Source organism: Anomaloglossus baeobatrachus, chromosome 3 (assembly GCF_048569485.1).
Source record: "Anomaloglossus baeobatrachus isolate aAnoBae1 chromosome 3, aAnoBae1.hap1, whole genome shotgun sequence".
NCBI lineage: Eukaryota > Metazoa > Chordata > Amphibia > Anura > Aromobatidae > Anomaloglossus > Anomaloglossus baeobatrachus.
In genome coordinates this window covers 530,446,382-530,463,317 of record NC_134355.1, presented here as the reverse complement: position 1 = coordinate 530,463,317, position 16,936 = coordinate 530,446,382, and the positions used below count along the sequence as shown (strand labels likewise).

The 16,936-nt window shown below is 45.9% G+C and overlaps 1 protein-coding gene across 1 annotated transcript in view; it reads left to right on the top strand.

Moving 5' to 3' along the window:
* SLC9A9 (solute carrier family 9 member A9) overlaps nucleotides 1–16,936 on the top strand; it is a 1,094,760-nt gene that overhangs the window by 914,550 nt on the left and 163,274 nt on the right. Inside the window, exon 14 of the mRNA XM_075340787.1 lies at nucleotides 537–616. Within this exon, the coding sequence (XP_075196902.1) occupies nucleotides 537–616 (80 nt within the window). The remainder of the gene's footprint in view (nucleotides 1–536; nucleotides 617–16,936) is intronic.

Genomic DNA, 16,936 nt, shown 5'->3' with positions numbered 1-16,936 from the left:
ACTTTGATATGTTTTGTAGATGTAGAAATGAGTACAAAGGCCTATTGAGTATTAAAGGGGTTGTCCAACACTATAAAGAGGTTTTTGAGACAGCACTATAGCCAAATCCTTATTTTAGCAATATACTATGATTACCCCAGTGTCCTTGTATAAATCAGCCTTAGGTCACATGACGGCACTTTTTGGGTCTTCTGAACACTTCCACTGAGATCACATTCAGTGGTCCAGAGAGAGCCCAATTCCAACTTGGGAAAAATCGGCACTGAGTTGCTTTGCTTGTCATGTGGGTTTACCATTGTTCTCCAGGTTCCTACTGCACATCCAAAACATTTTGACAAATTGACTTAATATAAAATTGGCCCAAAATTCTGAATGGGAACTGTTGGGTTGAAGTGTTAGCCCAACTGTGTACTGAGATTTATGGGAATGAGGAAAATGTGTTTATACAGCTTCACAGTTTATATTGTTGCTATACACTGAGAGAACTTGCTTCATTGCTATATTGAATGACTTATTGAATTTACTTTGTTCAACAGAGGACAGGAAACCCAAATGAAGGTTCCACAAAGGAAGAGAGCGCCCAGCTGTTTAGGATATGGTATGGTTTTGATCACAAGTATCCTTTGCCGTGTATTATGGTATTATTGCTTCACTTTCATAACTTCAATATCTGTATCATCTGCAATTACAATGTTGCTCCCTTCTTCTGAAGTGATCGTGAGATAATTTGTAGTAAAGAGTGTAATGGTCTGCCCAGAGATGGAACAAGATCTTCTAGGTGTTCAATTCTTAAGAATAGGTTTTATTTGCTTGTCAACACATTTTCAGATTGCTCTGATCGTCTCCACAGGACAAAACAACCATAGACACATACAAAAAAATAATTAGTGGAAAAAAGCCACCAAGGAGGAACAAGAAAAAGTACTGCACAGAAATAGGGAGCACAACCAATATATTATATAATAAAAGGCAACCTTTATTTGTAGCAATTAAAATAAAAACACTAAAAACAACACACCCAATAGCACAGTATGCAGCCACCACCCAACCTCTTAATCATTAAATAGTATGAACAAAAGCAATTTATACAAAAGCACAATATGACCTAACCATTAGACACAATAGTAATCACACGTAATAATGGTTATAGCAACATAATAGCTCAATAATTGTGTACAGCTATAATGGTGCCGAAATAAATAATATCAGCCAAACCTGTAGTCACCCACATGTGCAAAATAGGGGGGGGGGTGACGTAACTCACGGAGAGGATGTTAATATAGCAATAAGAGGAACCAAGGGGTTCTAAGTATCCTGACAAGATTCTATATCAAACTGAATGGACCTCTAATAGGTCACCAAGAGTCCAAGGGACCAACACTTTGTCAGGAATAGTCAGGTGAGGGTCAGGAGAAGAGGCGGGAGGGGGAAGCAAAGGATCCTGTGGGAAGGACCCACACATATCGCTGCAGGGAGCGGCTTCTTCCTGAAGGCAGAGCTAGGCAGAGCTTCTGGGCTATGCTAGTACTGGGTTCACTGGTGGTTAGCTGGTGGAACTCCAAAGTAGTCCTTGATAGGAGCTAGTGGCCTCAATGACTCCTCTACACACTCTTTGAGTCTCCTCCATTGTGGGATACGGTTAGTGTCCACTAAATACACCCTATTCGTACTGTGTACGCCACATATATATATTTGCTTCTGTGAAGTAACAGAAGTGATAAGTCGTTACTTGACGCTGTAATATAACAGTGCTTGGTAGAGTTTATATTAGAGCATCCGTGTGATCTGTAACACGAGATCTCAGGCTTTGGCGCCCTGTGCAGTAACAGAGTTGCCATTACTATAGCTATAGCCCATACCTCTCTGTGTTGTAATAGAGTTCGTGGTCTAACCTTTACTTTCCTCCATGTGGGTTCTTTAACTCAGGGGACTCTGATATTTAGTAGCATTTGCCTAGTTGCAGTTCAGGCACCTATCTACAAGAAGCAGCCATAACATCACTGCACGGTGGACCCTGACTTCTGATAGGCGTATTTTTCCATCTATTCGTCTATCAGCTAGCCATACTGTAACACACGTAATGAAAATGTAAAATAGATAAATGAAAAAGAACACTGATCAAAATTAGAGAACACTTTCCGATACCTGCAAGTTATTGGTGTTAATCTGGCACCTGGTACTAATTTCCTTAAATATCTGACAAACCCTATTCAACTGGCAGCCTAACTTTCCAGTTTACACTGATTTTGCAAAAAGTCGTTTCAAAGTGACTGAAATACTCTGGCAGCAGGTTGTCCAGATGAAGGCCAAAAGGGTTGACCCTATCAGCCATAGCAAGTGAAGTTGGCCCTTCCAAGCCTGTGATTTCTAAAATATTGCATCTTTACAACATCACAAACTCTTTCAAGTCCCCCAAGAAGGCTAGCCGCCCTCGAAAGACAAATGCAAGAGAGAACAAGATAATGTGGAGAATCTCCAGGGGTAATCATTTCAACACTGCAGCTGGAATTGCTTGCTAGTTCAAAACTGAACAGGGTAAGGATCTGTCTCATCATACAGTTTCACACTGTTTAAGAGCATTTAGACTGAAAGCCCACTCTGCAGTGACGAAACCTCTCATTAGCAGAAAGAGACAAAAGGCTAGACTCATCTTTGGTGAGGAGCATGTTTGTAATACTATTGTATGTTCTGAGGATTTCGATAGCGTTAGGGCAATGACAACCAGAGACGAGTTCTTGGTACAAGATGTTTATAATATGTAACCACGGTAGGTACAGAACGGAACAAACAAAGCAGAACAAACACACGAAATACTTTCCCGAAACGGAGCGAAGGGAATTCCCGGGGCCACGCACCGGACTCCCCCAGGGAGACCACCAGAGCGAACCCCTATACAGGGACTGTCCGGCAATCACCCCGGAAGGCCTAAATGCGCAGCAGCCGGGACACAAGGGGCAAGTGGTAGAGTCCAGGACTGTCCGTACGGGATGATAGTCCAGAGTAGTTACAAACCGGAAGGAACCGGGCAGAAGTGCTGACCACAGACGGCAGACGGAGTCCAGGCACAGCTTGAAGAAACCGGGTATGGTCCAGAGTCGGTCGGTATTCTTTCAGGAGGATCCAAAGGCAATCAGGAATTAGAAGCAGCAAGGCAGGAGCACACAGCAAGCAGTATACTCAGGCACTGGACTAGGCTTAGAGGCGGCCTTTTAAGCAGCTGGACAGGAAGTAGGGCAACGGAACAGTAAACTCCATGTTAACCGAGGGCAAGCTCTTGTCAAAAGAGAACTGGAAAACCCGGAAACCTGACATTACTCCCCCCCCCGAAACGGCCTCAGGACGGATCAGGGCCAGGTTTGTCCGAGTACCGTCGATGAAACTGAGCAATCTTCCTGGGTGCCCGAATGTTACCCACGGGTTCCCAGGAATCGTCCTCGGGGGCGTACCCCTGCCAACGTACCAGATATTGAAGCCGACGACGATGGATCCGGGAGTCAATAATGTCCTCAACCACGAACTGCTCCTCGCCATCGACCATCACAGGCGGAGGAGGAGGCACGACACGACCATGAAACGTATTAGGAGAAACGGGTTTGAGGAGAGAAACATGAAAGACCGGGTGTACCTTCAGATGGTGCGGTAACCGCAGCCGACAGGCCACAGGGCTCACGATCCTGGTGATCTTAAACGGACCGATGAATTTTTGTCCCAGCTTCTGCGAAGGAACACCCAACCTCAGGTTTTTGGTGGATAACCATACAGAGTCCCCTACCTTATACATGGGTGCCGGTTTCCGGTGAGTGTCTGCCGACCTCTTGTAACGCTCCTGAGCCGTAGCCACAGTGTCCTTTAGAATCTCCAGATTTTGTCGTAGCTCTGTCACTCGGTCCTCCACCGCTGGCACCGAAACTGCTACGGGTGACCTAGGCAAAACATTCGGATGGTAACCCAAGTTAGCAAAAAAGGGCGTTACCTTAGTGGAGCTGCTCTGAGTGTTGTTATACGAGAACTCCGCCAACGGAAGCATCTTCAACCAATCGTCCTGCAGATGGCTGACATAACATCGAAGGTATTGTTCCAGGGTTTGATTAGTCCGTTCGGTTTGTCCATTTGTCTGAGGATGGTATGCAGAAGACAAACAGACATCAATCTGGAGTGCAGTACAAAACCCCTTCCAGAACCTAGACGTGAACTGCACGCCCCGGTCAGAGATGATCTCGTCCGGTACCCCATGCAATCGGAATACGTTCTGGATAACCAAATCCACTGTCTCTGCGGCTGAGGGAAGACCGGTACACGGAATAAAGTGAGCAGCTTTTGTCAACCAATCCACCACCACTAAAATGGTATTGTGACCACCTGAGACCGGCAACTCCACAATAAAATCCATTGAGATAGACCCCCAAGGGCGAGATGGCACGGGTAACGGTTGGAGGAGTCCCGTAGGAGCCACACGAGGGACCTTGCACCGGGCACAAACCACACATGAGTGGACATAGTCCTTTACATCCTTTAAACAGGTAGGCCACCAGAAAAAACGGCTCAAAAATTCCTGCGTCTTCTGTACCCCCCTATGACCAGCCAACACGGAGTCATGGACTAACTTGAGAACCCGAAGTCTTACGGCCTCCGGGACATAAATGCGTCGCTCTCTCAACCACACACCATTCCGAAGAACAAGAGTTACATCATTCGGGGGGGCAGCAAGAAATACGTCACCATCATAGGCCAGCTTGATGTCCTTCCACAAGTCCTGGTCCTGGATTACTCCAACGAAATTGGCATCCGATAACACGGTCTGAGACGGGGTTCCAGGCACGGAGTCCACGGCGTGGATTCGGGACAAGGCATCGGCTTTCCCATTACGTGAACCTGGACGGTAGGTAACGATAAAATTGAACTGGTTAAGGAATAGGCTCCAACGGGCTTGCCGTGGAGACAGGCACCTGGCAGACTCAAGAAATTCCAGATTACGATGATCTGTGAGTACTATCACTTGCTGCGCGGCTCCCTGTAAGTGGTGTCTCCATTCCTTAAAAGCTGAAATAATCGCCAACAATTCCTTGTCCGCAATGTCATAGTTCCTTTCTGCAGGGGACAACCGGCGGGAAAAGAAAGCACACGGATGCAAGAGACTCTTGTCCCCAGTCCTTTGAGAAAGGATGGCCCCTAATGCATAGTCGGAAGCGTCGACTTCCACGATAAAGGGAAGTGCGGGATTCGGATGTACTAATATTGGCGCTGAGGTAAAACAAACCTTGAGACGATGGAAAGCTTCCTGGGCCTGGGTGGACCACACGAACTTCTGTCCTTTCTTGGTTAACAGAGTGATGGGACGAACGATCTCTGAAAAGTTACGGATAAAGCGTCGGTAACAGTTGGCAAAACCGACAAAGCGTTGTACCTCTTTGATGTTTCCCGATTCCGGCCAGTCTAGAATTGCTTGTATCTTGCCAGACTCCATGTTCAGTCCCTGAGGAGAGATGACATAACCTAAGAATTGTATTTGTGAGCAATGGAATTCGCATTTCTCCAGCTTAATGTACAGGTGGTTTTCCCTCAGCCGGGTAAGTACGGTCTTGACGTGCTCCTGGTGTTCCTGTAGGGAATCAGAAAAGATTAGGATATCGTCCAGATAAATCACCATGAATTGGTCCATTATATCCCTAAAAATATCGTTAACTAGATGTTGGAAAGCCGCGGGAGCGTTACAAAGTCCAAAAGGCATCACTAGGTACTCAAAATGTCCATACCGACATCGGAACGCGGTCTTCCACTCGTCTCCGGGACGTATGCGAAGTAGATTATATGCCCCACGGAGATCCAATTTAGTGAATATTTTTGCCTGTTGGACCCTCTCCAATAGCTCAGGAATCAACGGTAACGGATACCGGTTCCGGATGGTTATTTTATTCAGTTCCCGGTAGTCAATACAGGGTCTCAGAGTCCCCTCTTTCTTTTTCACGAAAAAGATGGGTGCCCCTGCTGGTGAGGTAGACGGGCGAATAAATCCCTTGGCTAGACTTTCATCAATGTACTCTTTTAGTGCTTCTAGCTCAGGTGCCGCCAACGGGTAGACATGACCAAACGGGATCTCCGCCCCTGGGAGTAAGTCTATGGGGCAATCATACGGTCTATGCGGGGGAAGCTGATCGGCTTTTCTTTTGTCGCATATATCTGCGAAGTCATGATAAACCGGGGGTAAAACAGGTACCTGTACAGTGCCCTCCGCATTCGGTGTTACTGGAACCGGAACAGTTGGACTAATGGTCGGACCACTCTGCGGTGGAAAGGATATTTCCTTAGTCTCCCAATCGATGACAGGATTTGTAGACCGTAGCCACGGAATACCTAAAATAATCGGAAAATGAGGAGAAGAAATTACCATGAAAACAAGGGTCTCCTGCTGACCTGGCTTCATCACGCATTCTAGCGGTACTGTTTCCCGATCAACTGGTCCAGAGATTAACGGAGATCCGTCTACCGTCTCCATGGTAACCGGTGAGGATCTTTGCTGAGTCCGGATACCGTGTTTCCTGGCAAAAGAGGAGTCCATGAAATTTCCCCCTGCCCCAGAGTCTATCATTGCAGAGGTAGGTATTAGCTGTCCCTCCCACCGGATCTGAATGGGAAGCGAGCAATGGGTATATTTCCCTTCTGAGTCCTTCGGTGAGGTTGACATTACAGTCAAGGGAAATACCGCATCCAAGTGTCCACTTGCCTCAGAGATATCGGACTCTGCGTCCGTGTTGTCACACTCTGCCATGGCTGCCAATACCTTATTTGGGCGATTTGGACGTTTCGGGCAGTCGATCAAGAAATGGTCCGATTGACCGCAATAGAAACACAAACGCTCACGGAGCCGGTGTTCACGACGTTCGTTGGTCTCTCACTTTTGCAGAGAGTCCACTTGCATAGGAACGTCCTCGGCCTCCCGTGGCGTCCTGAGAGCGGGTTCTCTGGAAGGAAACGCAAAGTTGTTTACACGGTTTACAGCTGCCCATTTGCCCATTTTTCCTGTCTACGTTCCGTCAAGCGGGTATCAATACGCACACAGTGCTGGAGAAACAGTTCAAAATCCCCTGGAGATTCGGAACGAGCTAACTCGTCCTTGATGGTACCGGACAAACCTTTTCTGAAAGCAGACAATAATGCATTGTTTCCCCAGTCGGTGTCTACCACTAACCTCTTGAACTCAGTGGCGTATTCCACGACAGAACGCTTTCCCTGACGTAAGGAAAGGAGAGCCGATTCAGCGGTAGCACGGCGATTCGGATCATCAAACATTTGCGCCATTGCGGTCAGAAAGTCATCCAGGTGATTTAAACGAATGTCCCGATTCTCTATCATAGGATTAGCCCAAGCCAGTGCTCGTGAGGTTAATAACATGATTATACATAACACTTTTGACCGGTCAGAACGGTAATAATCAGCATGTACATCAAAAAACAGTATACATTGTTTAACAAATCCACGAAACTGACTACGATCACCATTGAAACGGAATGGGGGTAACCTAGGCATACCGGCAGCTGATACGGACGTAGTGGGGACGGCTTCCTGAGCCTCCACTCTGACTTGCAAATCCTGAATAGCCGGACCCAGTACCTGGTGATCATGGCCCAGCTGTGCCTTCACATCTCTAAGTTTAGTTTGTACCGCCTCCATCTCCTGCTGTAAGGAGTTAATCATGGAAAAGAGCTGATCTACTCGTGTCTCAGTCATTGCCCCAGCGAAATCCTCTTATGGCCTGAGTATAATGTAATACTATTGTATGTTCTGAGGATTTCGATAGCGTTAGGGCAATGACAACCAGAGACGAGTTCTTGGTACAAGATGTTTATAATATGTAACCACGGTAGGTACAGAACGGAACAAACACAGCAGAACAAACACACGAAATACTTTCCCGAAACGGAGCGAAGGGAATTCCCGGGGCCACGCACCGGACTCCCCCAGGGAGACCACCAGAGCGAACCCCTATACAGGGACTGTCCGGCAATCACCCCGGAAGGCCTAAATGCGCAGCAGCCGGGACACAAGGGGCAAGTGGTAAAGTCCAGGAGTGTCCGTACGGGATGATAGTCCAGAGTAGTTACAAACCGGAAGGAACCGGGCAGAAGTGCTGACCACAGACGGCAGACGGAGTCCAGGCACAGCTTGAAGAAACCGGGTATGGTCCAGAGTCGGTCGGTATTCTTTCAGGAGGATCCAAAGGCAATCAGGAATTAGAAGCAGCAAGGCAGGAGCACACAGCAAGCAGTATACTCAGGCACTGGACTAGGCTTAGAGGCGGCCTTTTAAGCAGCTGGACAGGAAGTAGGGCAACGGAACAGTAAACTCCATGTTAACCGAGGGCAAGCTCTTGTCAAAAGAGAACTGGAAAACCCGGAAACCTGACAATGTTGTGTGGACAGAGGAGAAGGGGTCCACAGTTCATTTTGATGAAAGCAAGTTTAAGTTATTTGGGTATGATGGGAAACAATATGTTCATCAACAAACTGGGGAAAGACTGAACCCAAAGTGTGTTAAGAAGTCAGTGAAAGGTGGTGAAGAAAGTGTCATTGTTTAGGGAATGTTTTCTGCAGCAGTAGTTGAACCTCTCATACAGCTACATGGCAGAGTGAATGCAATGGTGTATCAGAATCTTCTGTGGTTCCTTACTTGTGTTCATCACTCAATCAGCCAGTAATTTTCATGCAGGACAATGCCCCATGTCACACACCAAAATGGGTAAAGCAGTTCCTTGAAACAGAAAAAAATTGACAGTGACATGGCCAGCCCATAGTCCTGATCTAAACCCAATAGAAAACCTCTGGAAAGTCCTTGGTGACAAAGTTATGGCCAAGAAACCCACAACAGTCAAAGAACTGTGGAAGAGTCTGAAAGAAGAGTGGATAAAAATCACACCAGAGCAGTGTGAGAGACTAGTGATGTCCTGTGGCCACAGATGTGCTGAAGTCATTCAAAGCAAAGGCCTGTACACGTCCTACTGATTGGTGACTGTTGTTACCTTCAGAATATTTACTTATTATCTATCTCTGTGCTACAGTCATTGTTATTCTCTAATTATGATCATCATGTTTAGGGCAAAATAAAGGTTTCATGTTGATAAGCTTTGGATCTTTTGTAAAACACTGTTCTAGTGGCATGGTGCACCCCTTACAAAAAACCTTCAACTATTGACCAATGTAGATTACAATATATACATTGTTCTGCAATTTTGTTCTCGTGTGAGTGTGTGTGTATGTATATACATACAGAAATATATATATATATATATATATATATATATATATATATATATATATATATGTGTATGTGTCAGCTTAAAAATATTTATTAGAGTTTTGTGGTATTTTTTATATTCCCACTATATTTATTAAATCACTTTGCTACGACTTTAAACTGTTATTACTGTTCACCTAAAAGACTTTTTTTTCAAGAGATAAGCATACTTTCTATATTTCTGGAAATATTTTCCTTTGATGTGACCATGGAACCTACATACATTTCCCTTAGAGTAAAATCAAAGAAACCATTGGATTGGTGCTTTAAAAGGATGCATACCCCAGAGGCATACTGTACTTTACCAGTATATTTCTGTATTAAAACTTTAGGTGGGGGTAAAGAAGTGCATGAATCAGCCACTGCCTGACCCAGATTGCTGCATCTTAGTTTGTACATTTTTTTTACTATGTGATGTATTAGAAATTACTGTGTTGTGATTTGGTTTCTCATTTCGAGATCTTGAATGAAAGTTACAGTATGTGTTTACACAGTCTAATCTTCTTTAATCATGCTGCTTTTCCAAAAAAAAATAATTTTGCCTATTTTTTGTTTCTATAAATATTGTAGTTATTTGTCATCTTTTGTAGTTTTCTTGTTTGTCTGCTCCTGTGCATGAAGTTAAGACTTTTGTTGTTCAGATCCATCACATAATGGAAAACAACAGTGTCTAACGAACCCCATACTGGGTGGCCTGTGATGTTTCCATAATAGAGTCGATCATCTTACAGTGTTGAATAAAAACTGGAGGGACAAAAGAAGCGCTAAATAGGGCGTTATTCAGACAATAGGCTTTTAAATCCTAGCAAACTGCTTAACTAGTGGTGTTGCGAGAAAGCACAACTCTTAAGGCTGCTTTACACGCTGCGATCTCGCTAGCGAGATTGCTAGCGTGCGTACCCGCCCCCATCGTTTGTGCGACATGGGCAAATTGCTGCCTGTGGCGCACAAAAGTGTGCGGACCCATCGCACTACCTACCTGCCTAGGGCCTTCGCTGTGACCGGCGAACCACCTCCTTTCTAACGGGGTGGTTCGTTCGGCGTCACAGCAATGTCACTAAGCGGCCACCCAATCAAAGCGGAGGGGCGGAGATGAGCGGGACGAACATCCCGCCCACCTCCTTCCTTCCTCATTGCGGGAGGCCGCAGGTAAGGTGAGGTTCCTCATTGCTGCGGTGTCACACATAGCGATGTGTGCTGCCGCAGGAACGACGAACATCATCATATCTGCAGCAGCAACGATAATTGGGAATAGGGGGGCATGTCACCGATTAGCGATTTTGCACATTTTTGCGACGATTCAAAATCGCTCATAGGTGTCACACGCAACGACATCACTAACGCGGCCGGATGTGCGTCACAAATTCCGTGACCCCCAACGACATCACTTTAGTGATGTCGTAGCGTGTAAAGCAGCCTTTAGAAGGGCGCAGAAATAAGGGTCCAGCTGCTGCTGTTCCTTGAGTAGGTAGGCCAACTTGGAAATGAAGAGATGTGGTGATGCGGATATGTTGCACAGCTAGCATTTCTTCATCAGGAGATCAAATTGGTTCTTCTGATAAGCGCCAGCAGCACAGCATATCCGCTTCTCCACATCTTTTCAATCATCTTACAGTTGCATATAAAACCTCCAAATGTAGAAACATTGGAAGTACAATTCTATCCAACTTTTCCAATAAAAAAGAGCACTCCTGAAAGAGTTAGAAAATTCCCTGGGTTATGAAAAAGTCTTTCTCTTAATCTAGTCCTACTAACCAGGTAGGTCCTCCAAACCAATTATATCCACATTCTTAAGATGCGTGTCCAATACAGTTTGGCCGCTATCAGCTCCCTGCATGGAAGCTTGGCACCTTCACTGTGTCAAGCAGTGTTATGACGTCATTGAGTCATTCTGCAAAGACTAAGGCGGGCTTTGCACGTTGTGACATCGCTAGCCGATGCTGTGATGTCGCACGCGATAGTCCCCGCCCCTGTCGCAGGTACGATATCTTGTGATAGCTGGCGTAGCGATAATTATCGCTACGCCAGCTTCACATGCACTCACCTGCCCTGCGACCGTCGCTCTGGCCGGCGACCCGCCTCCTTCCTAAGGGGGCGGGTCGTGCGGCGTCACAGCGACGTCACACGGCAGGCGGCCAATGGCGGCGGAGGGGCGGAGATGAGCAGGATGTAAACATCCCGCCCACCTCCTTCCTTCCGTATAGCCGCTGGTGGCAGGTAAGGAGATGTTCCTTGCTCCTGCGGCTTCACACACAGCGATGTGTGCTGCCGCAGGAACGAGGAAATACATCGTACCTGTCGCGGCACTGGCATTATGGAAATGTCGGAGCCTGCACCAATGATACAATAACGACGCTTTTGCGCTCGTTCATCGTATCATCTAGGATTTACACACTACGACATCACAAGTGACGCCGGATGTGCGTTACTTTCGATTTGACCCCACCGACATCGCACCTGCGATGTCGTAGTGTGCAAAGCCACCCTAAGGCAAATCTAAAAGACTGCAAAGCAACATAAAGAAGGTATATTTAACCCCTTAACAGCTTATGACAGACTATATCCCTCATAAGTACGCTTCCCTTCCTTTCTTTGATGCGGGTTTTGTGTGCGAGTCTGTATCTTTCGGAGCAGATGATGGCTGTGTTAGTCAGTCATCATCTGCCTCTCACAGTCACTGATGGAGTGAAGTTAACCTCTTCAATGCATCTTTCAATCTGCGACAGTGACATTTAAGGCATGCTGGCAGGGGGCGCACTGTCCTGTCCCTTTATTGGTGGTCCCGCGAAGAGATCGTGGAACATTGATGTGTTGCCATGAAAGCCAGGGATCTGCTGAAGAACCCTGTTTCTGTCATCATGTGCTCCTGTGAAAGCCAACCCATAGACCTAGCAGGGGTTACAAGGTTATCAGCTTTTATACACATTTGCTCATTTTAGAGAGCACAGGAATAGACTTTTAAACAAGAGAAAAAAGAAATCTGAGTACACACTTAAACCGCACTTCACACCAGTTTGAGCAATGTTAAAGCAGCCCATCATGGAATCGTGCCTACAAAGCTAAGTAAAGCTGTTCTTATTTTTTACTTTCCCCTTTCCATTCTGGAGATATTAGCTTGTAAAATTTAGGTTAGAATTTATGTTATAGATCTGAGTGTTTCCAGAGATTTATCTTTGAGGAGCATGTGCTTCTTTCTCTACAAGAAGGGGACCAATCAAAAGCAGGTAACAACATACAGGGAAAAAAATGCCCCCATAATATGTCATAACAGGCTTTATTAGTATAAGACATGTAATGACAGACAGTACAAAGGAAAAATTATCTGAGAGTTAGAGACGCTACAAGGAACCTATGAAGAATATGGCGGAAATAATTTTGTGTAAATCGGCTGTGCTATATCTGGTTCTAGATTATAGGCCTCCTTCAAAATGTGAAACTGAGACAGGAAACCTGGCTCAGCAGGTTGTCCAGCTTCAAAAGCTCAAAAGGGGAAAAACTCATACCCCTAACTGCTTTGCTGAGACCAGGGCCTTCTGGCAGGATGAATACCTGCCAGGAGCCCAAGTTGCTTAACTGCTTCAAAGAAATCTTCCCATACATATTGGAACCGTAATTTCATAAGGACTTATAGTTATCATACATCCTAGCCGTATATCAATTACATTTTTGAGACCTCAGGAACAGGACGAACACCAGTCTGGGTCTTGACCCATTCCAACACCCTGGGGTAGGGAGATACTTAGATTGGCTAGTACAAACCAGATAGAAAAGCCATGTTTGGTCCCCAGGCATAATGGGGGCTTAGCCAAACCGCCTCCCTATGACCTTCAACTGAGAAGCTTTGATCAATCATAGGTTTTGAAGTTTCTTCTTCAAGACCCAAGGGGACTAGGATGACACCGGGTGCAGAAAAAGGAGTGACCGACCAAGTGGTTAATTGCTCATGCGGTACAGTAGCCCAGTGTTGTCTTCTAAGAGAGGTCACATTGTCATATCATGTTGGTAGAAACCAGAAACCACTGGCACCACACACCTACCAAGTGGCTGCGCAGCACCATGACCTAACATCCAACTGGTTACTGACTTTTGTATCCTCTACTTATAGTTATTGAACTACCACCAACATTTGCATATCTGAAAATCGTATTTGTATATCCGTTGTGTATATAGTGTTTTGTCTAGTGGGCATTTAAGGCAATTAAATCTCCAATTTAACCTTGGGCTGCTTTTTTATTTCGATCTTTGAATCCACACATCCGTGTTTTCGGTTTAACGTCACATGCTATCACAGCTGTTTTTTGGCCTGATATAATCTTAATAACGGACTGGACTTATATCTGAGAAACTAGTGGCAGTCCTACCGGGCTGGCAAGGCTCTATTTTACTGGTGCTAGGGAAATGGGTCTCTCAGACTGCTAGGTTTTTTGAGCGAGTGTTTTGCCATGGCGGCAGATGCATGAACCACCCTCTCTCATTCCTCGTGCCGCCCTGTGCCGTGTGGACAAGGGGCGTCTGTGCAAAACTGTGCTAAGCTGACATTACGTAACCCTAGGTGGTGCAGAACATGAAGTGGGGAGACCGTATTATGTTACCTTGACTTATGGGTGACGTCAAGTGGAGCTGGGAGGTGTTGTAAAAAAAGACAGTGTCCAAATCCAGGGTAAAAACATAATACGTACTTGAGAAAGACCTCTCAATAGGTTGAAACGTTGTTACCTTTTTCAGGGCAGAGTAAACTTTGGATTATTTTTTCACGCTGGATTTAGACACTGTATTTTCTTACCTATGTAATGACAGACAGTCTGCTCTCCCTGATCTCACTACAGAGCTGAACGTTATTACAAAGTGCTGGGAGCAGAATAGAGATGAGTGTTATTAGTAATAGTTTACTTTATTTTCAATGCTGCCATTGTAGGGGCATCGAAATACAGCAACACTAACAGAACTGGGAAGAGAGGTGCTATAGCTGTCTGTAGCAAGACAAAATTCAGCTTTGCTATACTTCCTCCCCCATATTGCCTGATATTTGATGAAAATTGAAAGGTGTCTTTAATCACACTCATCTCTGCTTTACTTCAAGTACACTGTAATCACACGCTCTGCTGTTAGATCTGGATCGCAGACTCTCCTTTGTGAGACGTTATGAGAAATGGTTCCCTCACACTTGTGCCTTGAGAAGAAGTGTTGTAACTGACTTATGTCTGCTCTGTTCCGGTCTCTCTGTAATCATACTCCGCTTTCCAGTAAGATCAGTGACAGACTGTCTGTCTTTCCTCACGTACCGAAGACACGGGCACACGTAGACCCATTAAAATCAATGAGTCTGCGCTCATGTGCGTGTTCTGCCATGGACCGTGTGAACATGTGGAGCATACGTGTGTCCGTGTGCTCCACAGATCAACATGTCTGTTTTTCTCCGGCATCACGGGTGTCACACGGAACGCAAACGGACCACATGGAGGTGTTCCGTGTGACACGCGCCGGAGAAAACACATGTGTTTAAGAAAATAAAAACAAAACTTTACTCACCTTCTCCAGCCCTCCTGTCTCTGCCGCTGCTGTCACTTGCTGCCGACCGCCACTCATTATGCTCATTGAATATTCACTTCACTGCGGCCGGAAGCAGCAGCAGCGGGGAGTCGGCAGGACCGGAGACCGAAGATCAGCACCACGGACAGCGATGCCAGGGACTGGCTAGCAGAAAGTTCCTGTTCTCCGTGTGTTATCACGGACAACACACGGAGAACACACGTAGGCCATAAACACGGCACACGGAGGGCAAAACGCACCTCTGACACGTCCGTGAAAAACGTGCTTGGTTTTTCACGAACGTGTGAAAGAGGCCTAAAGGGAAGCTATTATCAGAAAATTACCTGTTGTTTAAATTAGATATTTGTTTTAAATGTATTTATTTTTTATATATATTTAATATTTGGCAATATTTTTCTTGAAAGCATAATCCTTATTAAACATAAACACTAGAAATCTTGTAATTTTCACACCGGAATAATGACTAACTTCCTGTTGTTTCAGGAAGCAATACATGTTCATTACCCACAATAAACAGACACCTTATGTTTTGTGTTGAAGCATCTGATGTGCTTATGCAGAGGTCACTTTTATCTAAAGATCTCTTTATCTATGCAAGTGTATACAGGGACTGTTAAGCTGGGTTCACACATAGTGACGGCAACAACGACGTCGCTGTTACGTCTTCATTTTCTGTGACGTAACAGCGACCTTGTATGTCGCTGTTATGATCGCTGCTTAGCTGTCAAACACAGCAGACGCAGCAGCGATCATAACGTCGCTACATGTGCAGAGAGTAGGGAGCCGCGCACACTGCTTAGCGCTGGCTGCCTGCACTCCTAGCTACAGTACACATCGGGTTAATTAACCCGATGTGTACTGCAGCTACATGTGCAGAGAGCAGGAAGCCAGCACTGGCAGCGTGAGAGCGGCGGAGGCTGGTAACGAAGGTAAATATCGGGTAACCACCTTGGTTACCCGATGTTTACCCTGGTTACAGCTTACCGCAGCTGCCAGATGCCGGCTCCTGCTCCCTGCTCGCTTCATTTAGTCGCTCTCTTGCTGTCACACACAGCGATCTGTGCGTCACAGTGGGAGAGCAACAATAAAAAAAACGAACCAGGGATGTGTGTAACGAGCGGCGATCTCACAGCAGGGGCCAGATCGCTGCTCAGTGTCACACACAGCGAGATCGCTAATGAGGTCACTGCTGCGTCACAAAAACCGTGACTCAGCAGCGATCTCAGCAGCGATCTCGCTGTGTGTGAAGCACCCCTTAGGCCTAAGCCACACGGCATGAAAATCGGTGTGAGTGGAATGCGATAAAAAAATCGCATTCCACTCGGACCAATATTAGCCTGTGTAAGCACACATGAGCGATTATTTTCTCAGCCCTAATCGGACTGAGAAAACAATTGCAGGATGCTGCGACTGTAATGTGAGACTCTTTCTCTCGCACACATTCAAGTGTATGGGGCAAGAAAAAAAATCGCACTGCACTCGCGGTACACCGGTGTACCACGAGTGCAGTGCAAGAATTGCAATAGCGGGCTATGGAGGAGAGAGGGAGAGAAATCCCTCCCTCCCCTCCTCAGTGCCGGCACGCCCCACGCAGCTGAGGTCCGCTCACACGAACGGACCTCGGTCGCAGGGACACTTGCATGACACTCGGCCCTGCAGTCCTGCCAGCGCGAGCCCAGTGTCATGTGAGGGGATTGCAGTAATACCTGTGTGGCCCCAGCCTTACGCAGGGATTAGCAATATGCACCCAGAACTGTTCGTGGTTCTGGGTGCACATTGTACCTGACAGGTTCCCATTAAAGCAGGAAAAAAAGACAACAGCAACGAATCTGTCACAAAGACAAGGGAAGTGACGCCAATGAAGACACATTAAGAAACATTGCCGCACGTATTTCTTGCAGTGTTTTCACCTTGGAAAACTTGGAGGGTACACCTACATTTAAAAGACATTGTATGCCTAAAAAAGCCTCACTGGCCGGCATAAAAATTCCAAGGTTACTAATTTATTTATTTATTAATAAATATCACATTCTGAAAAAATCCATTCCAAAAATGGTTTAAAACATACATAGAACTCAGAAATCCTGATTTAAACAAT